This window comes from Camellia sinensis, chromosome 13 (assembly GCF_055761805.1).
Source record: "Camellia sinensis isolate YWXY chromosome 13, ASM5576180v1, whole genome shotgun sequence".
NCBI classification, from domain to species: Eukaryota; Viridiplantae; Streptophyta; class Magnoliopsida; order Ericales; family Theaceae; genus Camellia; species Camellia sinensis.
The window spans coordinates 137,439,612-137,467,397 of record NC_138973.1 but is presented as its reverse complement, the minus strand read 5'-3'; the positions used below and the strand labels follow the sequence as shown (position 1 = coordinate 137,467,397).

At 33.8% G+C, this 27,786-nt stretch overlaps 1 protein-coding gene across 31 annotated transcripts in view; it reads left to right on the top strand.

Annotated features, from left to right (window-relative positions):
* ACA10 (autoinhibited Ca(2+)-ATPase 10) overlaps positions 1–27,786 on the top strand; it is a 150,812-nt gene that overhangs the window by 15,541 nt on the left and 107,485 nt on the right. For 6 of the 31 annotated variants that reach the window (XR_014349619.1, XM_082903490.1, XM_082903488.1 and 3 more), the window contains exon 1: positions 26,820–27,213. Coding sequence is in view for 24 of the 31 variants with exons in the window: in XM_082903498.1 (XP_082759624.1) it covers positions 27,037–27,213 (177 nt within the window). In the remaining 7 variants the exon portion in view is untranslated. Of the gene's footprint in view, positions 1–50; positions 368–403; positions 616–1,027; positions 1,066–1,224; positions 1,320–21,949; positions 27,214–27,786 lie in introns of those variants that run through there. The other 25 variants (XM_082903502.1, XM_082903513.1, XM_028258442.2 and 22 more) reach the window with 16 other exon arrangements.

Sequence of the window (27,786 nt, the reverse complement as noted above, 5' to 3'; positions counted from 1 at the left end):
AAAAAATAAAAAAGTACACTTATATAGCACATCCCATATATCAGGCTTCCAGGAAGGTGAGTGCCAATTTTGCTTTTGGATCTATATATATTTGAGTCAATCATATTTTATGCATCACTCACACACCCAAAAAAAATTGAGCAAATTCATTTTGGTGAGGCAGGAGGTATAAAAAAATTCGAAAGTGCAAGTACCAAATCTGAAGATATGAAAAGTCCATTTGAGTGATAGAGAGAGAGAGAGAGAAACTCGTTGGTGCTGTGTGGTGTAGAGAGTGCTTTCTGAATCAGGCAGGCAAGTAGGCGTGCATATGATATGCAGAAGATCCAATTATTTTCAAAAATATAATTATTAGCGATTTGGTAATGTAAGTATAATAAGTACATTCTTTGTATTTTGATTTGGGTGTGCAATTATAGTTGCTGGGTGTACTTAGGCTTGGGGTGTTTTGTTTCTTCTCTGTTTCTTTTTGTTTTTTGGGTTGTTGTTGATTGGCCTCTCACCAATCTCGGGCTTGTGCTAACATATGATTGAGCTGTCTCTCCGGTGCCATCTTAGATGGGATTGTAGAGCTTTAACTATGATGCTCGTTTTGCACAGCCTTGTTTTATTGATGTAAGTTCCTCATGTTTTGGTTCTTCATTAATAAAATTTTCTTTTGCTTTTGCTGACCACAAAAAAAGAAAAAGTAATAAGTACATATATATACACACACATTGACTCCACTGCAATAATATAATGATTCTTTATTTATTTGGTGTTATATTCTATTGTACTAGTGAGTTGTGTGCATGCATCCCATCTGCAACTGCAACTGCAACTGCAATACACAAACAAACACTCTGTAATGTTGGTGTTATATAAAAAGAAAGAAAAAAAAATGGTTAATTGCATTTGTCTATTATATGATGAGTCATTCATTACATGAGATGAGTCAAAATCATATTTATATTTATATTTCCTGTTTGTTTTTTGATAACTGAGTGTCCGGGCCAGCTTTCGCGCACCTCGACTAATCTCAGGGCCCTGAAGTTAACGACCAGGCAAACCTCCAGTGGCCCCAAGGTGTGACTCGAACTCGAGACCTGTGGATTTTATCCTCCAAGCTTTACCGCTCGACCACTTGCCTTGGGGTTATATTTCCTGTTTGTTGTTTGTGTTTAGTAGAGAAAAAAGAGAAACTATCTCATCATGTGGTTGTTACTCTTGTTTTGTTTTCTGTAGAGATAGCTCCTTGTGATTCTTTCAGATAGATCAGATAGTTCACTCTCCTTTCAAATCAAATCCAATCAAATCCAGAGAAACTACACTTTTTTCAGGTATGTATCTTTCCTACTCTCTCTACTCTATGTTTCCTTCTAATTTGTATGTTTCTTCTATGAACAAAAATACTTTCAAAAACTTAATTACTACATGACAAACAGTGCACCAAAGTTGTTTGTCCTGAATTATTTCTTTACTTTGTGTATTTTATTATTGTTTTTATCCAAATTCCAAATGTATGCCCAGTTTTCATTTCGATTGGATGGAATTTAGTCGCGATAGATTGAGAACAGACTTAACATTTAGCGTAATTTGGCCAAATTGCAATATGCCGTTAACTTAAAAACCCTAATCAACCCTAACCAAAGGAAGTTATAGTCATAACTTGCAGACATTGATGAGTTACCTAAATGGAGAGCAGGTAATTACGAAGGAAACACCTAACCTCCTTAGCAGAAACACACCTACATTTGGTGAAATATCAATATCATATAAGCCTTTTTGTGTTTTTGATTGGTCATAGCTTAGATTTAAACACCTAATTTGAGTCACATAAATATGAAAGTGAGATTGTTATTCGGCGGTCTTTGTCAAATGTGTTTTTGCTACTCTTCAATACAAGTTAAACGTGATAGGCTGCTTCCCTCCTTTTAATTTGTCTATTTTTGACAAAATAACACTTTACTTTATGAATTTACACTAAAAATTCAAACATGCTATTCAAACTCTTTACTTGACCCGTTTGAACTTTATCACATGGTTTGAATTAAATTTGAATTTGAATAATGAAGATGTAAAGTGTGAGCTGTTTTTTCCTAAGTTGAAAAGTTTAGATTGATGGTCATGTTAACTTGGTTTAAGCTAAGAAATTGATATTTCTAAATAATTTAGAGGATCTATTTGTATATTTTTATAATTTAGGGAGTTAAAATAATATTTTTTTTAGTAATTTAAGGGTCTTTATGTAAATAACCCAACATCTAGCTAAACAATAAATTTTTCTTTTGAGAAATAGTATAAAAAATATGCAATTCGATCATATAATTATTGATATCCGATTAATATAATTTTTGATAGGCATGAAGTACTCAACAAATCCTATAAAATAAACAGTTCGGATCATAAAAATAAGTCCATAATACACTTCAAATTAAAGCACAACAGTCACTGTTTGGCCTTTAACGATCATACTTGCAATGCTTTAATTTATTCGAGGAAGATGTATGGCATCTAAAAGTGAGATGGTAATTAATTAGTTTCGCACACTCATATGCCATGACATTCGTTAGTAAGGGTGTGCAAAAAAATCAACGATTCACACGTCAAAACCGACTCAAACCAACCTTTGCAATTTGAGAAAGTAAGCGGGTTAAATAATAAAAAGAGAAATTTTACCCACCATCATTCTAATTTTTTTTTTTTTATTACATCTTTATCCCTCAATCAAGTTAAATAAAATCTTGATTTTTTAATGGTAAATATGTATATATTCTCTAACAAGAAGTTTGGTTTGAATTTGAGAATCAATTTTCTGAATTTTTTTTCAAAAATAAAAATTAATTTGATAAAATAAATATTAAAAAATAATTTAATTTTTTTTAAAAACTATTATTACTCTAAAAATTATAAAATTATATAAAAATAAAAATTATTTATTATTTATTATTATTTCTTACTAAATTAATTTAAATACATTTAAAAAAAATTAAAAATCAAACCAAAGAGAGACAATAACAAATATGTGATGGAAAAATTAAAGAATATCGAAAGGCTTCTTCAATTTTACAAAAAGTATTTCTGATGTACCAAAAAAAAAAAAAATTCTTACAAAAAGCTACAATGCAACATCATCATCATCATCAAACCTTTCTTTTGCTCGTGGCCCATCTGCGGTAGACTGTGATGAAATTATAAATTCGTTTGCTACAACTTTTTATAAAGTAGACAATTTCAAGGCATGGAAATGTTGTGTGAACCATGGATAAATTATACTAACGTTCATATGTTTAAATATTACAATATTATAACTTAATCCTATATGAAACTCATAATTCAAAAAAAAAAAAAAATTTAATCAAACATTATGAAAGGTATATATAATTAAAAAGTTTTTGAATTATAACTAAAATAATATTATAATTAATATCACAATAAATCATAATAAACATAACAATATGTCATACCAAAAATTACAAAGGTTATAATTCGGAGTGCATTGAATTTCCCTTAAAAACAAATGGTAATAAGTGTCCCATGGACATTATTTAATGTTAGACGTGTATAAAAAAGCTCTTAAAAATATGTAAAAATATTAAAATGTGTATTAATTTTAATAAAAATTTATTGAAATTAGTAAAAGGTATATTATGTTCTACAAATATTTTGTTTTTTCACTTATACCCTAGAAACACTTGTTAGCAAAATCCTAATTTAAAAGTTAAAATTAAAGTTAAAAACGCTCTCATCCTAACTTTTAAATAATTAATTTTTTAAACTTATTTAATAACACCATCAATTTCATAAGACCTGACAGAATATAACCCATATTCATCATATATTTCCAATTATCAATTGTATCAATCACGTGGAAGTGATAAACTATCTCAAACACATCGTTAATCATATCATAGTAATTCTCGACTATCATCATATTTCACTCAAATGTTCTAAAATAATTTTACATGCATTGAAAAATTCACGGCCATACAAGCTTGAATCTACAATATGTAAATTACAAGTTATAGTATTGAATAAAAATATAAAGCATATGCCCTAAAGGCTTACAAGGTCTAAGGGTCTTAATCTATTACATCAAAGTGGATTTCAACCCCAAATACAAGTTAGCCTTTGGCTTTACAAAAATGAAAGCAAAAGCAAGTCTTGCGCTCCAAAACTCTCTACGCCTTCATTTTGGCGGAGGCACACCGTCAACACTTGAAAATGATTTTCTAACGTAAGGATGAGCATATAGCCCAGTAAAAATAATCTTAATTAAGTGTATGAGTCTCAATATCATAATTACGAGATGCAATTATGTGCCAAGCTCAAAATATAAGTCTTTTTTTCAAGAATCATGTCATACACTTTTCAGAAATTATAAGCCAATCAAAGAGTTTTCATTTCAAAAGAACATACGAATTTGACAATCCCTAGGTATGTGTTTGTTAGTAGTCTCTTAGAGCACTATCAAATACCCACTTTACCTCAAAAGGAAATCGGAACCTACTCCGTGCATATTTTAGGACTTTCACCATATATCTCAAGTGTAACGCCTCAAAAATATTGACAATAAATACCCTCATAATACTTAACAAATATACAGAAGCTTATAATCTCAAACATACAATATTGACATTATTTCTAGAACTAATATTCATTCATTGATTTCCTTGAAATATTACAAAAGGACGTCACATGTATTGATACATTCATTAATCTTAAATTATGAATCTATAGCATGTGATAGATATACATAGAAGCAAAAGAAATAAAGATAAATTTATGCTCTAATGGCTACAAGTTTCCAAGATGATGTTCGGTTACAACAAAAGTGGGTTGATGCCCAATACAAATAACAGAAATGATAGACACTCTCTTTTTTCTTGACCCCCATAAACCCCACAGGCACATGTCAGTGAGTGATAGGAGGAAAAAAAAAACAAAAAGCAAAAAGTTGGCCAATCCCAATACATTGGGGGTGGTAAGGGTCAAGAAAAAAGGGGTCTCAACCTTTTCCCTACAAATAAAAGCTCTAGGTTTGTACAAAAGACATTTACAACACAAAAATAAAACGAGCCTTCAGCTCCACGGTCCTTCCAAGCTAACTCCTTGGTGGAGGCATATTATCAACACCTGGAAGTTGGTTTCCACATAGGGTGATCTAATACTTAGTAGAGATAAATTTGATGAATAGTATGATACTTAACCAAGCCATATGGTGAATGCACATAATGTCATTTACCAAAACAATGCACTTTTTTCTTTCAAACAATGCAATGCCATGTTATAATTCAATTAATAAACTGTTACTTCCAAAATAGAAAACAGGGCAGTGGATACACACACCCCCTAACCAGATTCACCAAGGTATTTGTCCATTTTTCTTAAAACGATACATTTTCAATGTATAAATATGAAACAAGTGTTCAAATGTAATGAATGAGTGAATGGTTTCAATTAATCTAGTTCTCATGTAATTTTTACCACAATCAATGCTATCCTCTACCAATAACCAAAGCAAATATCTCTATACAAAAGATAAATTTCGAACAACAAGTATAAATTATGAAATTTCAATATAGGAGTGACAATACTTGTTCAACTCATCTTCCCGATGAAACATGAATTAGAACATTATTCCACAATCTTACCACTTTCCATCTTTGTTCCAAACCAATAAATCCCAAGGATTTCCAATATTTCAAACAATATACGTTCATTTCAAAAGCCTCATTTAGGAGCGATTCCAAAATTTCTAATTCTTTTCATCCATGAAACCGTTTCATTTATACCTATTACAAAACCCATATCTTATAACCCAATTCAAAACCCCAAATCAAACCCAAAACTTGCGAAATATTACTCCAATCAAGAGCACATAACGAAGCTAAGTATTGTGCAAAAACATTAAAGAAATCCCTACCTCAATAGTAGAAAAAGAGAGAAACAAAACCATGAATTTGCTAGTGACCAAAATTCGAACTTTTCAAATTGAAAGCACCACTTCCTTACACTCTAACTTTTATCCCAAAACACCAAGGTGACGAGATTCACGGATTTGAGTGTATTGGGTCGTTTATGTAAGAATTTAGAGAATGGAATGAGAGGATCTGGTTCAGAAAGTAGAGAGAGAGGGGAGAGAAAAAAGTGAGAAAATATCTTTTTTCTCCCAGCTATATGCAAATAGACCGCTTGAATGACCAAAATACTAATCGAGTGTCAGACACAAAACATTGCTCAAGTGTACGGCTCGAGCGGAGAAACCAAACTCCCAGACCAACAACCCTGCAGAACAAATCGCTCGAGTGACCAAAACACCACTCAAGCGAAGAATAGAAACTCTCAATATTTTAGACTGCAAACAGACCGCTCGAGCGACCAATATATCGCTCAAGCGATGAACGACCCCCTCTTAGAAGTTCAAACTACAAACATTAAATCTAGGAGAAACCAAAGACCGCTCAAGCTAACCTAAGAACAAACAGACAAAATTTTCCATAATTAATAAGTTCTAATATGTTGCAAATGTAACCAACAATCTAAATTTCAACTCCCAATTAACAATAAGGACTAGAACAGAGATAAAAACATCAATATATACAAACTCATAACCATAGAGTATAAATGGGTTAGGTCACAACTCGGGCCGTTACAACCTTCCCCCCTTAGAAAATTTCGTTCTTGAAATTGAACCAAGTTAACAACAATAACACAATAACATCAACAACGACAACAACTCATGCTTAACAACACATAAAATATAATAACCCAACCCAACGCACGTTGATCTCAAATCTCCAAAGTATTCCTAATGTTTATATATTACAACAAAACGTGAATTTAACTACAAAAGTTCAAACACTTTAAAACAAGTCCAGGTATTTATCGGACATTAGCCTCGCGCTACCAAATCGCTTTCTTGGCCCTGTGGTATTGCCACAACACCTTAAGCAACGAAATAGTCTTGCCTCGTAAAACTTGCTCTTGAGTATCCAAGACTTGAACCGGTCTTTCTTCATATGAAGCCTCCTCGTCTACCTCTAAATCAGTCAAATCCAACACATGTGAAGGATCAGACTCGTACTTTTGAAGCAAAAGTTTAATGAGACAATAATGCACAATGTCTCATTGTCACATTTTAAAAAGAATGACAAAATTTGATAAAAGTTTAATAAGACAATACTGCACATATTAGAATGATATCTTATTTTTTTACGAATGACACATTTGACAAAAGTTTAATAAGATAATATGAACAAATGTCCCATTGTCACATTTTAAGAAGAATAATACATTTGGTAAAAATTTAATAAGACAATAATATCTCATTATCACATTTTAAGGATGACACATTTAGTAAAAGTTTAATAACACAATATTGCACAAATAAAGTGCACCCACATTTGGATTCCCTAAGAAATATAGTAAAACGATCTCATGGTTTACCTTTTTGAAGGAAAAAATATGGGTAAATAAGTTACCTCAAGTGAAAACGATTTGGATCGAAATACTTGAATTACAAGTCTTATCTTGCTAACCCTTCGTTGTTTGAGAAGCTACTAGAGTTTCCCAATGTTTTATCTATACTCCAAATGCCTAGATTCAACAATGGTGGCCTAGAGGAAAGAACAGAAAGAGAAATAATTTTGCAATAGCGTTTTTAGGTAAAACTTGTTGTTCAAATTGTGAAATTAAATAAATAGATTTATGAAGAAATCAAATTATATACCAAGAACATATGCTGATAATTACAACTAAATTTCAACAGAAATACACAAAACAATAAAAGAGTAAAGAGACGAAACCGAAGCCTGCACGGAAGCAGTTTCCTTAAAACAGATTTCGCCGCCTCACGGGTCGAGTGCTTGAGGAAACCCGGCGTCTGTCTCCCAGGATACGACGGTCAAAACCAGCTACGGCAGACGCATTATCTGTCTAGCTTAGCGAACAAAACAATGGCAGCACTCTTTCACAATAGGAACTATCAAGCAAACTGACTTGTAAAATGGAAGCAAAAATTTCTATATTGAAACTTGACAGGAGGGTCTCAATTTATACATGTATAGGGGAGAGAGGAAAAGCCTCCAGCCTTTAAGGCTAGTCATTAAAACACCAAGCATCCATAACCCCTTTCCACAAAATAAAAAGTATGGATGCCCAAAGGATTCACACCCTTTAGCCAAGAAAAAAGATTTAAATACTCTTTAAAATCCTATTCATGAATCTAACATCATGAAGCAATTTCTTGGCAATTTCTTATTCAAAACCCAATGGTTTTTGGCTCACTAGGACCCAACACAAAAAATGGTTAGGACCCACTTTAATATTTAATTAAAGTCACTACACTTTAATATTAAATTAAAGTCCCCAAAACTCATTTTTTTCCAACAATCCCCCACATGAATAAAAATTGACCGAATGACTCAACAAACGGACATCGTTCAACAATAAAAACTCTAAGAGAGAGTACAATGGACTAACCCCGACATCAGAGAAGGTAGCTTTTGGCTTTGAACCTCTCCCAGTGAAAACCTATCGAGTTTACTGGCAGATCAGTGAATAAGACATCTTGAACTGCTCTATCGTTTATGTAAACTGAGACAATAGATCTCACACGGGAATTACTCCTACCACCATTATGTTCTCACTGGTGTGCCCTGTGTGGCCCTGGACACTAGCCTGGTTCAGTGAGTGGTTTCAAAGAATCTTGACCTGCCCAATTCTTCTAGAAGCGGCCCCACTTCAAACTCAGATAGGTGACTCTATGTCACGACCCAAACCCGGCCCTATGGGTTTAGCACCGTAACCGGCCAGTAATCCGAGATTACCGAAGGCCTGCAGAACAGTAGTACAGTAAAACAGAGTACAGGGCCTGGCGGAAGCCAATACAGTAATGAATAATGTCCATTGAGCTGTGACAGTCTGTATGCCGAAAAGATTTTTCATGCATTCACATATACAAACCACATATACAAACAGTACAGTCTATACAAAATTTACAGTCACATAGTACAGGGACCTAATCCCTTGATAACAATACAGTAAACATTCAGTCTATACAGAACAGTAGACGGTACAGAAGGGGGAAAAACAAGACACCCCAAAGCCATAGCATGGCAACTCGGAACCTCGCAGTGAGGCACAAAGGCTGGCTTGACAAAACTGGAGTCTAACCCACGCTCCTAGCTCCGATCTGGTGGCTGAGCACCTACATATATATATAAACAGTGAGCTAAAGTCCAGTGAATAACATAATGCGTAAAGGGGTTTAGAATGAATGTCCTTACAGTAATGAAAACAGTTCATTTCAATCAGTATTTCAGTTGCTCAGTACAGTAAACAGTCATATGTGGTACATCCATTAGCATAACAGTAACAGTAGGTCTTAAAGACCGAACAGTAATGATGGCCATCAGTCAGTAGACAGTAGTGGTTCCACGAGGGAACCGACAGAGAATTCTGTCACAGTAACAGTAAGCAGTAGGTGCCAAGGATGCCACAATACAGTTCAGAATATAGGACATACATTCATTCAGTTAACAGTAATCAGTTCAGAAAACAGTACAGTTCAGTTGTTCAGAAAATAATCATTTGTGAACATATCTTTACACATTCGTTACTCACAGAGTTCGGGCTACAGTATGCTAGAGCGTGTCTCTCCAGTCGCCAACCCTACACAATTAACAGATTGAACACACTAAGCTACACAGCTGGGAAAGATAATAACTTAACCCCTAATGCCTCGGTGTGTTCTACATCTATATCCTCAACAAGATGTCTACAACTAGGCCTAAGAATGCCTAGGATGAGATGAGGATGCAAAGATGTACTCAAAAAGCAATTTCAGAAGAACAGAGTCACGCTCGAGCGCAGGTTTCCCCGCTCGAGCGGTAATGCAACAAAGGTACACGCTCGAGCGTAAACTTTCCCGCTCGAGCGTACTGTAAAAGTACTGGATGGGTGAAATCTCCGCTCGATGCCCGCTCGAGCTTGAGACATAACTCCGCTCGAGCGGACTGTAAAACAGTGCAGAGAGATGCTGGATGCTCGGATTCCACGCTCGAGCGCCATTTTCCCCGCTCGAGCGTAAGTGCAAAATCTGGGAATTCCAGATTGCACCTCCAAGCTCCAACTCACACTCAAATGCATCAAAACCGGTCTTCTTGGGCCCATTTTCTGGAAAACATTTATAAACACATAGTATAACATGGTTCAAAGCTCAATTTTGAGAAATCAAAGCCCAAGGGTGTTTAATTCAAACTCAATTTCAAATCATTTTCAAGAACAATCTTCAAACATGGCATGCATGATCTTTAAATAACTTTCAAGCTTCAAAACATGCTCTAGTGAGCCAATTGATTCACAAACAAGATGAAAACATGGACCATTACAAATTTATGGACATGCATGTGATAATTTGCCATGAATTCAACTCAAAATCCAACAATTCAAACATGCATGCATGAATTATGTTCTATTTCAACATGTATGAACTAAAACAAGACTTAGCTCCTCAATTTGACATGAATCATGCAAGAACAAGCTCAATTCATAAACAAGAGGGTAATTACTCTACCTTAGGTCTTGAATTAGAAGACTAGGAACTCAATTTAGCAATCTACACTTCAATTCTCTTCAAATTCTAAGCAATATTGAGATGAACTCAACTCCTCATGTCTCTCTCTCTCTAAGGTCGGCTAAGGGTCTCACAAATAGGCTAAAGAAATGTTTGATTCAATGTATAAGGCTCAAGTGTGTGTGTGAGATAGTGGTCCACTAGGGGTAGTTCGGTAAATAAGGCCAACTCTGCAATTGATCAATATTTAATCTAATTTAATCATACCTAATCAGTTTTCAGATAATTATACCATAAAATCATATTAAATATGACGATCATAATACACCAACCCATTTCCGGTTCGGCCGCCGATAAGGCCTTCAATTAATAGTTTAAACATAAAACACGAACAGATCAAACAAACAGTCAACAGATAAAATGCAATTCAAACAATGTAGTCATTCATTTCAGTTTCAATTTCGGTCAGTCAGTTCAGTACTTTAATCAGTTCCATTCTCAGTCAGTTATCAGTCATTATCAGTTCCGTTTAACAGTAATCGGTGATTATCGGTAATCAATCAGTCATTAATCAGTAAACAGTATGAGGGTTGTTACACTCTACTAAAGTATCCTGCAATACTTAGCTCAACAGCTTAACACATAAGAGTCATTAAAAGCTCAGCTTATCCTCTACACTTGTAGGTATCACTAATAGAAGGAATGGCTGGAGGTTTAACCTCCTCAGTGACATACCACCGTTACACTCAATTAGGTTGTCCCATTGAACCTAGATCTTGGGATCTCCAGTCAACTAGGTTGGGTTTCCATTCCGGTAACTTCCAAAGGCCTTAACCCCATTCCTTTTGACGACGTTTCGACTAACACTCGACTTAACCCTTTGGTTAGCGGATCCGCAACGTTGTCCTTAGACTTTACAAAGTCTATAGAGACAACTCCATTCGAGAGTAGTTGTCGTATGGAATTATGTCTACGACGGATATGTCTAGATTTTCCATTATACATATTACTCTGTGCCCTACCAATTGCAGATTGACAATCACAATGAATACAAATAGCTGGCACAGGTTTAGACCAACGTGGAATATCTTCAATGAAATGGCGAAGCCATTCTGGTTCTTCCGTTGCTTTATCCAAAGCAATAAACTCTGATTCTATCGTTGATCTAGATATACACGTTTGCTTTGATGATTTCCAAGACACGGCTGTCCCACCAAGAGTGAACACAAATCCACTAGTGGACTTTGAGTCCTTTATATCTGATATCCAATTCGCGTCACTATATCCTTCAAGCACCGTTGGATATCGAGTATAATGCAGCCCATAATCCCGAGTGTAGCGTAAATACCTTAACACCCGCACAATGCCCTTCCAATGAGAAGCATCAGGATTACTTGTGTATCGACTAAGCCTGCTAACCGAGTAAGCTATATCTGGCCTAGTACAACTCATCAGATACATTAAACTTCCAATTACCCGAGAATATTCTAACTGAGAGACACTCTCTTTATTATCCTTGGTAAAGTGTAGACTTAAGTCTACAGGTGTCGATGACACACTCGTATCTGATCCACTAAACTTCTCAAGTATCTTATCAACATAATGAGACTGAGAAAGTACAATTCCGCCAGAGATTCTGGTAATCTTAATTCCCAGAATAACATCTGCAATGCCCATATCCTTCATGTCAAATTTAGAGTTTAACAACTTCTTAGTAGTTTTGATCATTTCATCGTTACTACCTATAATGAGCATATCATCAACATATAGACACAAAATGACATAACCTCTGTCAGTGTCTTTGACATAAATACACTTGTCACATTCGTTGATTCGAAACCCATTTGACAACATTACATTCTCAAACTTATCATGCCATTGTTTAGGCGCTTGCTTCAAACCATACAAAGATTTGACAAGTTTACAGACTTTCTTGCTTTGTCCTGGAGCTGAAAACCCTTCAGGTTGCTCCATGTAGATTTCTTCATTCAAATCCCTATTTAAGAAAGCTGTCTTTACATCCATCTGGTGTATCTCAAGATTGCGCAAAGCTGCTATCGCAATCACTATGCGAATGGATGTTATCCTAGTTACAGGTGAGTACGTATCAAAGTAATCCAGGCCTTCTCGTTGCCTGTACCCTTTGATAACGAACCTCGCCTTATACTTGTCAATAGACCCATCGGCCTTCATCTTTCGTTTAAAAATCCATTTGCAGCTTAAAGGCTTACAACCTGGAGGTAAATCTACCAACTCCCAGGTGTGGTTCTGTAAGATGGAGTCAATCTCACTTTTGATCACTTCTTTCCATAAAGGACTCTCAGGAGAAGTCACAGCTTCGTGGAAAGTTTGAGGTTCGTTCTCAACCATATAAGTCAAGAAGTCTGGACCACAAGATTTGGATATCCTAGCCCTTTTACTCCTTCTGGGCTCATCTAAAACCTCAATTTGATCATCACCTGGATCATCAATATGATCATCCTTACTAGCAAGCTCATCAAATTGCTCCAAAGACCATGGAACCCCTTCATGGGTTCGGCAAGGAAAAATGTCTTCAAAGAAACATGCATTCCTTGATTCCATGATGGTATTCCTGTGTATGTCTGGAATTTCAGACTTATGTACAAGAAACCAATATACACTACTATTATGTGCATAACCAATGAATATACAATCCACGGATTTCGGGCCTATCCTAACCCGTTTGGGTGTAGGAATCGCCACTATTACAAGACACCCCCACATTCGTAGAATTTATAAGAAGGCTTAACGTGTCACGACCCAAACCCAGCCCTATGGGTTTAGCACCGTAACCGGCCAGTAATCCGAGATTACCGAAGGCCTGCTGAACAGTAATACAGTAAAACAGAGTACAGGGCCTGGCGGAAGCCAAAATAGTAATTAAACAATGTCCAATGAGCTGCGACGGTCTGCATGCCAAAAAGATTTTTCATGCATTCATACATACACAAACAGTACAGTCTATACAGAATTTACAGTCACACAGTACAGGGACCTAATCCCTTGATAACAGTACGGTAAACATTCAGTCTATACAGAACAGTTAGACAGTATGAAGACAGGCGGAGGAAAACAAACAAAACACCCCCAAGCCATAGCATGGCAACTCGGAACCTCGCAGTGAGGCACAAAGGCTGGCTTGACAAAACTGGAGTTACCCTGACGCTCCTAGCTCCGATCTGGTGCCTGTACACCTACATATATATATGAGCAGTGAGCTAAAGCCCAGTGAATAACATAAAGCGTAAAGGGGTTTAGAATGAATGTCCTTACAGTAATAAAAACAGTTCAATTCAATCAGTATTTCAGTTGTTCAGTACAGCAAACAGTCATATGTGGTACATCCATTAGCATAACAGTAACAATACGTCTTAAAAGACCGAACAGTAATGATGGCCATCAGTCAGTAAACAGTAGTGGTTCCACGAGGGAACCGACAGAGATCTCTGTAACAGTAACAGTAACAGTAAACAGTAGGTACTAAGGATGCCACAGTACAGTTCAGAAATAAAGGACATACATTCATTCAGTAATACCAGTTCAGTAAACAGTTCAGTTCAGTATTCAAAAGATATCAGTTGAACATATCTTTACACAATTGTTACTCACAGAGTTTGGGCTACAGTATGCTAGAGCGTGCCTCCCCAGTCGACAACCCTACACAGTTAACAGATTGAACACACACTAAGCTACCCAATTGGGAACGGTAATAGCTTAATTCCTAATGCCTCGGTGTGTTCTACATCTATATCCTCAACAAGATGCCTTAAACTAGGCCTAAGAATGCCTAGAATGGAATGAGGATGCAAAGATGTACATTTAAAAGCATTTTCAGAAAAATAGGGTCCCGCTCGAGCGCATGTTTCCCCGCTCGAGCGGTCACGCAACAAAGGTACACGCTCGAGCGTAAACTTACCCGCTCGAGCGTATTGTAAAAGTACTGGATGGGTGAAATCTCCGCTCGACGCCCGCTCGAGCTTGAGACAAGACTCCGCTCGAGCGCCCAATCCTCTGCTCGAGCGGACTGTAAAACAGTGCAGAGAGATGCTGGATGCTCGGATTCCACGCTCGAGCGGCATTTCACCCGCTCGAGCGGAAGTGCGAAATCTGGAAAACCCAGATTGCACCTCCAAGCTCAAAACCAAGTTCAAAAGCATCAAAACTCGACCTCTTGGGCTAAATTTCCAGAAAACACATGTGAACTCATAGTTAAACATGGTTCAAAACTCAATTTGAGAAATCAAAGCCCAAGGGTGTTTTATTCAAACCTAATTTCAAACCAATTTCAAGAACAATATGAACATGCAACATGCATGAATTCAAACCATTTTGAAGCTCCAATGTGATGCTCTAAGGAGCCAATTCTTTTCAAAACATGGTGAAAACATGGACCATTACAAAATTATAAACATGCATGTAACCTTTTGCCATGAACTCAACTCAAAATCCAACAATACTAACATGCATGCAAAGATTGAGCTTCAATTCACCATTAATGGACAAATTCATGACTTAGCTCTACAACTAGACATGAACCATGCAAGAACCAGTTCAAACACAAGAATGAGAAGATAAAATCCTTACCTAGAGCTTGTATTCAAGGTTTAGGAGTCCAATTAGGCAAATCTCCTATGATCTCTTCAAGCCTTTCAAGCCAATTCTCTAGAACAATTCCACTCTCCCACTTCCTCTCTCTCTAGTTCGGTGGTGTGCTCAAAATATGGCTGAAGAAATGTTTTGATAAAGCATACACAAGGCTCAAATATGAGTAAACAAAGGCCTCACTAGATGGCAAAAGTGTAATTACGTCAAACTCTTTAATTGGCTTATTTTAATCTAATTTAATCATACCTAATCGGTTTTCAGATAATTATACCATAAAATTACATTAATTATGAGGATCATAAAACACTGACCAATTCAGGATTCGGCCGCCGATAAGGCCTTCAAATAGCAGTTTAAACATATAAGCATGAACAGATAATCATACAGTCAAACAGATAGAATGCAATTCAAACAGATGTATTCATTTAATTCAGTTTAAAGTTCGGTCAGTCAGTTCAGTACTTTAATCAGTTCAATTATCAGTCAGTTATCAGTCATTATCAGTTTCGTTTAGCAGTAATCGGTGATTATCGGTAATCAATCAGTCATTAATCAGTAAACAGCATGAGGGTTGTTACATAACGCCTTTCCATAACTCACACGGGATATTGTCCACTTCACTTCAACACAAGTTTCACACTTGTGTTTTGTCAGAACGACTTTGTCGGAAAAAAACCATGCGAAAACATGTTTACTAAGAAGAGACCCTAAGACAGGATTTTTACGAATGTCCGGAACATATAGGACATCGTTCAAGGTCAGCTCCTTTCCTGACGTCAACTTCAGGACCACCTTTCCTTTCTCCTCAACAATCGAGGTAGCAGAGTTTCCCATAAACAACTTCTCACCGTTTGTAACCGGTTCGAAAGTTGTAAACAGTTTCTGCTCGGAGCAGATGTGGCGTGTAGCCCCAGTATCAATCCACCATTCTCTTGGGTTTGAACCCACCAGATTCACCTCAGAGACAACGGCAGACAAGTGCATATCATCCTCCTCATAGGAGTGCTCTTGTAAGTCTGCCATATGAGCACGAGGTTTGGTCTTGTATGGCTTCTTCTGCTTGCGGCAGTCACTAGCCCAATGCCCCTCGTTTCCACAGTTATAACACTTCCCAAAGAACCGATAACCAGGTTCCTGCGGCTTGTAAGCCGACTTCTTTGCAACACCACCCCTTGGCCCCAGCTTAGAGTTCTTGTTCACAGGGGGCTTCTTCCTTATCCCAGAAGATTTGCCATGCACAAAGACATTGGCCTTCACTGAAGAGGTATTCCCTCATTTCTTTCTATTATCCTTCTCAATACGGAGTCGGATAATTAAGTCTTTTTTGTGGAATTAATACAAAGTTTTAAACAAATCCTTGTGTCACAATGATTATGAAACTCTCAAAATCATATCATGGTAAATACATTCCCAGAATGTAATCAACCGAATTAGGCACCCAAATATATTTGGTCCAACCTATCACTCTGAAGCCAATAGTCTTACTATTAGGAAACACAAATCCAGTGTTCAATAGTCTACTATTCGGAACTTTATAACATGGCCAGTAGTCTTATCACTAGGAATCACCAATTTCTCAGCATGTGGTCAGTAGACTTTCTACTACTAGGCATCACAATGTCTTAACCTGTGATCAGTAGTCACTTTACTACTAGGAATCACAACGTCCTGACATAGGATCAATAGACTCTTTCATTACTAGGAATCATCATGTCTTGACATATGACCAGTAGCCTCTCCACTACTAGGAACCATGATGTCTTGACATGTGATCAGTAATCTGTTCACTACTAGGAACCACAATCTCATAACTGTGTAGCCAGTGGTCTAACACCTCCTAGGAATCACCAGTTTTCTATCTCTGTGATCAGTGATCTTGTACTCACTAGGAGCCACCAATTTAAGAATATATTTGGAATTTAAAAATTCAAAAAATATTCACCCACTATAACAGGTGGTCTCATCTTTGCTTTCAAGTAAAGTCACATAGCAATCACAAGGATACCAAACTAATTGCCTCTGATCAAATCAGAGAAATTTTAATGCAATCTTATGATTTCCTTAACCATACTTGATCTCTCAAGATCTTCCTTTAAGAATCTCGTGAGGCAAAGGTTGTCAGGTGGAACAACATTTCTGTTTGTCACCTTTTGAAGCCATTTCTGAAACATCACAACAGAATTTCACTTCTGTGATTCCAGAAATTAAACTTAACCCTTAGAAAATCCCTCAGATGGAAATTTAATTCAAAAACTAGTCTCACCATTTAACCTAGAATCGAACATGGTGAGGAATGTTCCCAGGAAGATTGGAGGGGTCACATCGGTCCCACTTAAAACCCAGTTAACCTTTTGACAAAACATTCAAGAGCATGTTGACTCCTAGTCCATAGGAAACAATTTAAAAAATTAAGATTTCCAAGGGATAAACCAAGTTATAACAAACTGCTTCCCAAGCAAATAAAATTTGCTTCCAGAATTACACCACTCATAAAAGTTAACCACTACTCCCGGAACTAAGCTCATTATTTCTGAATAAAATCAGAAATATTTTAGCTAATGCTAAAAATTTGGTTTGCTTTCTCAAAACCAAAACACTTTGGACATAATCAGATTATAACTAAAGACTTTCTCCAAACTTGGTTTTCCAACACTTTGGGAATAAAATGATTAAATCCAAAGACTTCCTTAAACTCCAAGGGTTTGAAACCAAATCCGTCTTAGTTGTCATTTCTGAACAAATAAGAACTATTCTTTAGCCAAAGCTAAACATTTCGGTTTCTATCACAGAAAACCAAACCAAGTTCCAAACTTACAAGCAATTTAAAAAATTGCTATAACAATTACACGCATGTAAAATGCTTCTAACAAAACAAGCAAATAAAACTTGTTACCACAAATTGATAAACAAACCAACTAAATTTCAAGCAAAACATGCTTCAAACATTTTTTATTTTTTACATCCCAAATTCTATTCATTTGGTTTTATATTTGTTTTTTCCATTCCCTTTCGCATAAGTATTCCTGTAAAGAAAGTTAGCAGAAAAAACCATAACAAAATACAAACAAATAACCTAAGCAAAAAATAAATATAATAAATAATTGAAACCATCTAGCCAACTATTTATAAAATTAACCAATGAATTAAAATGCCAATTTAATTAAAACTTTAAAATAAAGTTCAATACTCATGAGTTATGAATGAAATTAATTCATAATAAACATTTAAACTAATAACTCCAAATCAATAAGTTAAATTCAAAGTTAATGCATCCAATTAAATAATTTAGATTAATGCACCTAATTAAATAATTCACATTAATGCACTCAATTAGATAATTCAGATTAATGCACCCAATCAAATAATTTAGATTAATGCACCTAATTAAATAACTCAGATTAATGCACCCAATTAGATAATTTAGATTAATGCACCCAATTAAATAATTCACAAAAAACTCTATAACTCTAAAATACATTAAATTAGGTAATCTAGTCTAGAAAATAAAAAGCATGTAACAAATTGAGACTAGAATAGAATTAGCATGTCAAAATTGCAACATTCATAAATTATATTTTATAACCTTAAAATTCATGCAAATCATGGTAGGGAAATGATGAACCATACGCATAAAACATAATCATACTAATACAATTAAGTATGCAAATTATAATAGAGCATTCTAATTAAACTAAGCAATTAGAGAGTACCATTGCATAATTTACAATTATTGAAATAGTGAGCAATTCCGCAACAATTCCTAGTAACATTATACAAAGCTAACCTAATAGTCTATATAAATCTATTCGATCAATTTCATAGAAAAGATATATAAAATCTGTTTTAAGCTTGTTGTTCAAATTGTGAAATTAAATAAATAGATTTATGAAGAAATCAAATTATATACCAAGAACATATGCTAATAATTACAACTAAATTTCAACAGAAATACACAAAACAATAAAAGGGTAAAGAGACGAAACCGAAGCCTGCACGGAAGCAGTTTCCTTAAAACAGATTTCGCCGCCTCACGGGTCGAGTGCTTGAGGAAACCCGACGTCTGTCTTCCAGGATACGACGGTCAAAACCAGCTATGGCAGAAACACTATCTGTCTAGCTTAGCGAACAAAACAATGGCAACACTCTCTTACAATAGGAACTATCAAGCAAACTGACTTGTAAAATGGAAGCAAAAATTTCTATATTGAAACTTGACAGGAGGGTCTCAATTTATACATGTATAGGGGAGAGAGGAAAATCCTCCAGCTTTTAAGGCTAGTCATTAAAACACCAAGCATCCATAACCCCTTTCCACAAAATAAAAAGTATGGATGCCCAAAGGATTCACACCCTTTAGCCAAGAAAAAAGATTTAAATACTCTTTAAAATCCTATTCATGAATCTAACATCATGAAGCAATTTCTTGGCAATTTCTTATTCAAAACCCAATGGTTTTTGGCTCACTAGGACCCAACACAAAAAATAGTTAGGACCCACTTTAATATTTAATTAAAGTCACTACACTTTAATATTAAATTAAAGTCCCCAAAAATTATTTTTTTTCAACAAAACTCACACTATAATGTGTATCCCTCTATCTGATATATGAGAAATATCTTTATGGATAGGAGTGGTGTTGTAGTCTTCTACAACAACTCAACTACCTCCAAAAGATAATCTCCCTATTTAATTAATTTGTAATATGAAAAATTTGATTGTTTTTACACATTTAACAATAAGCTGTTTTGAAAAATTAGATTGAGTTTTTAAGATTTATTTTTTATTTTTTATTTAAAAAAAAATTATACACTAATTTAACAAAAATAAACACCAAAAAAAATATTTGTGAATTTTTTAAAATTAATTTCATGGGATTTGACTTCATATCCAATAGATCTGCTAGTCTATCGTTTAGGTATAAAAATGAAAATAGGACCAATAGTCAAATACATATTATTTCTAACTAAATAGTCCAATGACTATTTATCTCAAGACTAATAGTCTATTGCATTTGCAATCTCCTCTTATCACCAGTTCATCCAACAAATACCCCCGAAGAGCATGTTTGTTTTGAAGGATAAGGGTGTAGGATTGGACTATTAGTCCCACCGGACTAATAGTCTATTGTTTGTTTGAAAAATTTTGCTCTGAACTAATAATCCCCCCGAACTATTAGTCTCACAAATATAGAACTATCCTATCTCATAGGGGGAGGTGGGATAGAAACCATGAGATTGGTATCCCATGAGATTATTTTGTGAAATGTCTATTTTACCCTCCATGCTATTACTTAGTAAACAATTAGAAAAGGATAAAATAGTCTTTTGAACATTTATAAATTATTTTTTTAGTGTTGTTAATTTAAAATTATATATTAAATAAAAACTTTAAATTATAAATTATAAATTTAATTTAATTAAAAATAATAAATTAAAAATTATGGCCTTATAAATTAATTTTTTTTAGTGTTGTTAAAAAATTAAATATACATATTAAATAAAATTTACATATTGAAAATTTAATTTATATATTAAATTAAATTATTTTTTTAGTATTGTTAATTTAAAATTATATATTAAATAAAAAATATAAATTATAAATTAAATTTATTTAAAAATAATAAATTATAAATGATGGCCTTATAAATTAAATTTTTTTAGTGTTGTTAAATTATAAATTATAGATTACAAATTTAAAATTATATATTAAATAAAAATTATAAATTACAAAGGTAAAATAGTATTTTGAACATTTATCCTTATCCAGTCCGTCTAACCAAACATTGGATTCACTAAAAATAGTCCAATCCAGACATCTAATCCCATGACTAAACAAACATAGGATACAAATCCAATCCAACCAGATAGTCCAGGGACAATGTATCCCGGGACTAACAGTCCGATGGATTACAATCCTCCCCTTATCCAGTCCGTCCAAACAAACACACCCTAAGTATATATTATGTGGTTTGTTAGTTGTTTATAGCATAGTTGTAGTCTATATAAATACATGATATAATGCCATTGTACTTAGTTTGATTGAGGCCTTGTTTGTCAATAGGTTATTTAAACCAAAAAGTCATTACAAGTTGTCATCTTACTCTCTCTAATTTTTTTTGAATGTCCTAAGGTGTTTATTCTCTAATTGGGGGATTCTCTCTCTCTAAATTTGAATTTGATTTCTACTTTAATTAGTATATTATTTGGTAAGCAGATTTTGTTTGACACTGCTTCTTAATTTCATCGAAGTTACTTTGACTGGATTACAAAGATGTGCAAAGTAACTATGGACCAAATTCGAAGCTGGTAAACTCATGTTGTTTGGACGTTGTGCATTTCGAGCCCTACTTGAACGGTGTGAAATCCTCATTCGAGCTTCAATTAGGTTACTGAAAAACCTAAATCCCCATACCAAACAAGATTTGATATTAAATTAGTCGAGTTCAGGTTGCGACCATTACCTCAACATGAAGTCGATGCATTGTGAACTCTAGTTGGAATGTTTCGAAGTTATACATTGGTTTTGCAAACTTAATCGTAGCTTCGTCGATCATTTCTTAGTGATTAAGGTTGACCACAAAAGTTAAAAGTGTCACGACTGGATTGCGACTGCATCATAGTTTGAAAGTTAGAGAGCTAGGCTCAATTAGGCTTCTAGATGCCTAGCAACTCCATTGAAGGAGATTTGAATAGGACCTGAACTTTGATTTTGGTTCACAAATCTAGATTTGATTATGAATGATTAGAAGTGCCTCTCGACTAGGGCTTTTTTTTTTTTTTAATCTCCATGGAGCTTCTTGACTTCAATTACTTCTCGATCGGAGTTCGATACAACCTTAGTCGACTTTAATTTCACTAAGTTGAAGTATTGATCTAGTTGTGAGTTTGTCGAGTCCTAATATGACGTAACTTGACCTTTCGAACACTAATTTTGCCAAGCTAGACGTTTCAAAACATGAAATTGTGGTTTGGGTTGTATTAAATGTTTTAGGTTTATTTCAATTGATTTGATACATGTTAATTTGGTTCAACACCTAAAGAATCATCAAACTATTAGATGATCTCATTCAATCAAACATCGTAATAATCAAATAATTCTCAATTGAACGTTGAGAACAACAGTCAGCTCTGGTTTAACTTCGATCTATTTTGATTCACATTTAGATTTAATTCTGGTTAGAAATCTGTTTGATTTGATTGTTATACAGTGAGTTCTCCTTTGTAAGTCATTATAATTCAATTGGAGATATTAGGTTTGTTAGATTGTTCAAGATGGTTCTGTTGAAGCATGCCACTTGTTGCAATGCTACTATGAATTAGTGAACTTCTTGTTTCAAACCTAGTTTGATTCTATTAGACTAATTTGGTTTTGATTTTGGTTCTACATCTGGAATTATTCAATTGTAGCCCAAAATCTATTCATTTGTGTCACAACAATGTTGGAACATTGATAGTTTAACGATAATTTGTCTTGCAATGCATTTGCTTTGGTTTAAAGAAGAAGAGGTGGGGGTAGAGGTCATACGACAAATTTTGGTTATAGAGCTACATTGATTTCACTTCTTAGAAGGAATGATGCTATTCAGAATCATAATCATCAAGATGAGATGAAACAAATTAGTAGAGAACTTAGGAAGTTTTAAAGAGCTTCTTTGAAGTGGTATGTGTGGTATTCCTTCATTCCTCCTTAGGAAGGTGAGTAAGTTACTTGTGATGCTCAATTAGCCATTGTTTCTGAAGAGAGTGAGGGAGGAAGGAAGAGTGCAACACCAAATTTCGATCAATCTCTCTCAAGTTACTTTTGTCTAGTGGGTGCATAGCCAGTGTTGTCAACTTATCACATCCTTCAACTTTATTTTGATAGGATGAGTATTCATTTGCACCAGTCTACAAGTGAAATGTAGAGAGGATTGGAAAGTTGAAAGTCTGTCCAAGCTTTAGTGAGCAGGTATGGACATGATGAGAGTTGTCGGTACTTTTAGTTGTTTAGCCAAGGAACGGGGTTGATGTATTTGCAGAAGGATGAATTATAAGGACTATGTTTGCCTTGAGCAAGGAAACACAACACCTATATCTCACCTACAGCTACATGAGTGCTGTTACACTGAGTTCACTAAGGCTTTATTTGGGAAAATGCTATTTTAGTAACTTTTTAATTTTTTGATTAAAATATGAGTTAAAAAAATTAGTATGTTTTGAATGAATTTTTGATTTATTACGAAAAGATGTGCAAAAAGTAGAGAGAAAAGGAAATTTTTGACTTTTTGATATAAGTTGTTGATTTTTTAGCGACTTTTTGACTTATAGGCGAAAATACTGAATTGCCAAGCGAAAATACTGAATTGCCAAACGAAACCTTAGTGGTTGTTTAAACTTGAGGATAACTTTCTTCAAAATAGAGAGAATTGATGTTCTCCAAGGAAACATGTATTTGGTTACTCTCTGCAACCCTTAGGTCATGTTTGTTTGGGTGGACATGAGCTGGGGATTGGACTAATAGTCCAATAAAATTATTAATTCGATATTTGGTTAAACAATTGAAGTACGGACTAATTATTTTAAACTTGACTTTTAGTAAAGATAGGATACATAATCCAACAGATTCGTAATCCCAGGATTGTTAGTCATGGGAATGCTAATCCAGTCCACCCAAACAAACATGGCCTTAGGGGTTTGTTTATCCGCTAACGGGGGGATTTCACTCTTTTTCTCTCTCTCTCTCTCTGTCTCTCTCTCTTCAAATTTGATTGCATTACTAGTTTTTTTTAAGAATTTCAAAAACATATTTTGAAAACTTGAAGTATGCTTCTGATGTTTTTTTATTTTTGAAATGCTTTTATAGGTATAGTCAATTTTTTTATTTAAATCTGATAATATGAATATAGTGATCAAATTTTCTATTTCTAAAACAGAAGAAGTGAACTAGAACCTAATCGTTTTCAGTTATTTGATTCTAGTTTAGTTCCAAAGGTTCTATTGTTGGGATTGGTTCCTACAAAAAAAGGAATTTGATCGTGAGTTTACTTTAAAAGCAAACTAAAATGGTGTGTGTATAACCTTAGTGAGAGATGGTAGAGATGGAAGTTAGGAAGTAAGTGATGATGGCAGTGGCAATGGATATAGTGTGTGTGAGAAGTAGCAATTGATGATAGTGGGAATGAGACATGGGCGATGGCGATAGTAAGAAGTAGATGATTGTGGATGATGGTGGTAATGGGGGTGGGTGGTTGCCTGGGTGGAGGTTAGTGGAAGGTGTGTGTGATGATAGAGGTGGTAGTGGGACATGGTTGTAGTGGCATTAAGGCAATGTGCAATTGTTGGGTGTTAAGGTTATATGCATTGGTGTTTATGTGGTGATGTACAAATAAAACGTTGCGGTTGTTATTGGTAGTTAGGTGATTATGTTCTGATTTCACTTCTCTCTTTATTTGATTTCTCTTAGGTGAGTTTGGAATGAGCCAAATATATCGATTTTTTGTTTAAATAAGTCAAAAGGCAAAAGTCTATCTGTCATAAACTTAAAAAAACACTAAAAGGCCAGGCAATTTTCTTTTATTCACAAAAAAAAAAAAAAAAGGGGTAACATTTTTAGCATTTCTGAAGGTATTATTTGTTTTTAAATTCTAAAAAGTAAAAAAAATTACAAAAAATGCCAATGTAAAAAATGTTCAGGGAGATGGTTTGGATAAGAAGAAAGTGGTGGTGGAAAATGGTTGTTTCGGGAGGTGGCTTGGTGTCCATGGTTTGAGATACACGATTGGAAAGTAATTTTTTTAGTAATTGTTTGGCTTAAATATGATGTGAAAAAAATCATTATACTAAAGAAATTTTTAAAAACTTTTTACAGGAAAACTTGTGAAAAGTAAAGTGAACAAAAAATAATTATTTAATTTGTTTGGTTCTAATTTTTAGAAAATAATTTTCAAAAAATTCTATTTTTTTATTTTCCGTATTTTAATGCTTTCAATGAATTTTTTTAATATTTTAAGGAATTTCTTTTAATTTTTAGACACACCTAATATAAATACACTTAAAAAGTATAATATTTGTGAAATTTATTTTTAAAAAATACACTAAATACAAAAAATATAAAAATTTAGTATATTTTTAAAATATTTTTGTGTATTTATTAATTTTTTAAAATATTTTTTCACAAATATTTTACTATTTAGATATATGTAAGTAAGATCCATTTAAAAAAGTAAAAATTTATTTAAAATTTTAAAAATATTCACTAAAAAAAAAATACAAAAAACAAAAATCTCAATTTTAGAAAATTCAGAAAAATAAAATGAAATACACTCAATTTTTTTAATTAGTTAATCTTCTTAATGATTTAAATAAATTTTTAATTAAAATATACAATTACCGAACGAGATGTAGTTTTAAAATATACAATTACCGAACGAGATGTAGTTGACAAGTATCTAGGTAATTATTCATATTTTTCGTTATCTTTCTTAATAGGAGACAAAAAAAAAAAAAAAGAAAAAAAAAGAAAAAAAAGAAAAAAAACACACTAGCAAATCTGTGTAATTTTTAAAAAGGAAACATGTTTTTAGAGTGAAATCCCAAGATTCACGGCAAATCTAAAAAGCTCATATGTGTGAATAAAGATAAGTCTGAAGGGTTATTCCGTGCGTTTGGTTTGAGTTTTTTGGATTAAATTTTTTGAAAATTAAATTTTTTGATTTTTATATTTTTTTTATTTTTAGTGAATATTTTTAAAATTTTAAACATTTTTTTACTTTTTTAGATGCACCTTATTTAGATGTATCTAAAAAGTAAAAAATTTGTGAAAAAATATTTTAAAAAATTAATAAATACATAAAAATACAAAATATGTACTGAATTGTTGTATTTTTTTTTTTTATATTTTTGGTATTTAGTGAATTTTTTAAATTTTTTTATAATTTTTTTTACTTTTTAGGTGTATTTATGTTAGATGTGTCTAAAAAGTAAAAAAATTGCTTAAAATATTAAAAAAAATTCAATAAAAACAAAAAAACACGAAAAATTAAAAAATAAAATTTTTCGAAAAGTGTTTTTTAAAAAATGAAAACAAGCAAGGTGAAATGATGCGGGTATCATATCTATTTTATAATTAAAAAAGTAATAATTTAATTTTTTAAAATATAGTTAAAAAAATTATAATTAAACATAATATGAAATATAATTAAAGATTCATAAGTATTGATTAAAATAATATCGTAACAAAAAAAATTAATCATAATTAAAAAAAATTACATGCTATATATCCATAGTTATATTAGAATTTTTCGAATACTGTGTTTAGGGAGAGAATTTGAGAAGAAATTTAAAAAAAAATATATTAAATAAAATATTTTACATTTTCACACATTTTTTTTTCTTTTTAAATCGCTCCACAAATTTCCAATCACACGCGTCATAAGTGTACCTACCATATGTGTTTTTTTTTTTCTTTGTTGCTGTTTCTCACGTAAACTTCCGCGAAACTTCGTGAGTGCTTGTGAGCGGTCGAAACCCACAGGAACAACGTGAAGTGAAGTTGCGACGAAGAAGATAAGAAGAAGAACACCGATTGATGTTGTCAGGTGCCTCTGGAAACCGCGTTTTTTTTAGTTCTATGTATGCATTATGTATGTATGTATGTATGTATATCTGCGAAATTGATTTTGCTGCTGCACATTGGTTCGGTTGTATAGCAGAGAAAGAGAAACAATCTGTGCTGTGTAGATTGAAAAATCGGAGTGGAATTTGTGGCTGTTAAAAAAGAGTTTTTGATGATGTTGATAAAGATATAATAAATATATATATATGGACAGAGATTGATCGGTGATTGTATCTGCGGTGTCATCTCTCCTGCGACAGATGGAAATGAATGACAGATCGAAAGGGGGTTCGCCCTATAGGCGGCATCAGAACGATGAGGAAGCGGCGGCGGCTGCGACTGAGGAGGAGGCCGAGGCTTCATCTGGCGGCGGCGGCGGCCCATTCCAAATCTTTAGAACCAAAGATGCTTCAGTCGACCGCCTCAAAAGATGGCGGGTATTACTCTCATTCTCTTCTGCATTATTTTCACCTAATTTTTCTAATGAAATTCATGTTTTAATTTCTGATTTTGTTGTCTTTCTTTTTATTCTGCATTAGTTAGCTGTTAATTATCAATTTTGATTTGGGATTACTTCATTGTTGTTTTATTGTTAACTGGAAAAATAATGCTTCACTATACTATTGTTTTGGGTATATTTTATTTTATAATTTAGATTATTTATTTATTTATTTATTTATCAGTAGTGTGTGTGAGTAATGGTCAATCATCCTCGCATATTTTTCCGATGGTAGTGTATGTTATCTTTACACCAGAGTTGTATGTCACGGAACCCCTTTCTCTTGATGAAAATATTTGGGAAATTTTTGAAAATAAGATTTCCTAAGTGTTGCGTAGAGCACTTTTAGGTGCTAAATAGAGCAGCTTTAGATGCTAGATGCTACACCGCCTTCTCTTGATGAAGAGATTTGGGAATTTTTTGCAAAATAGATTTCATCTGTGTTGCATAGACTACTTTTAGATGCTAATGCTCTTTTTGTTTCGGTGGAAAACATTTTTATATGGAAATT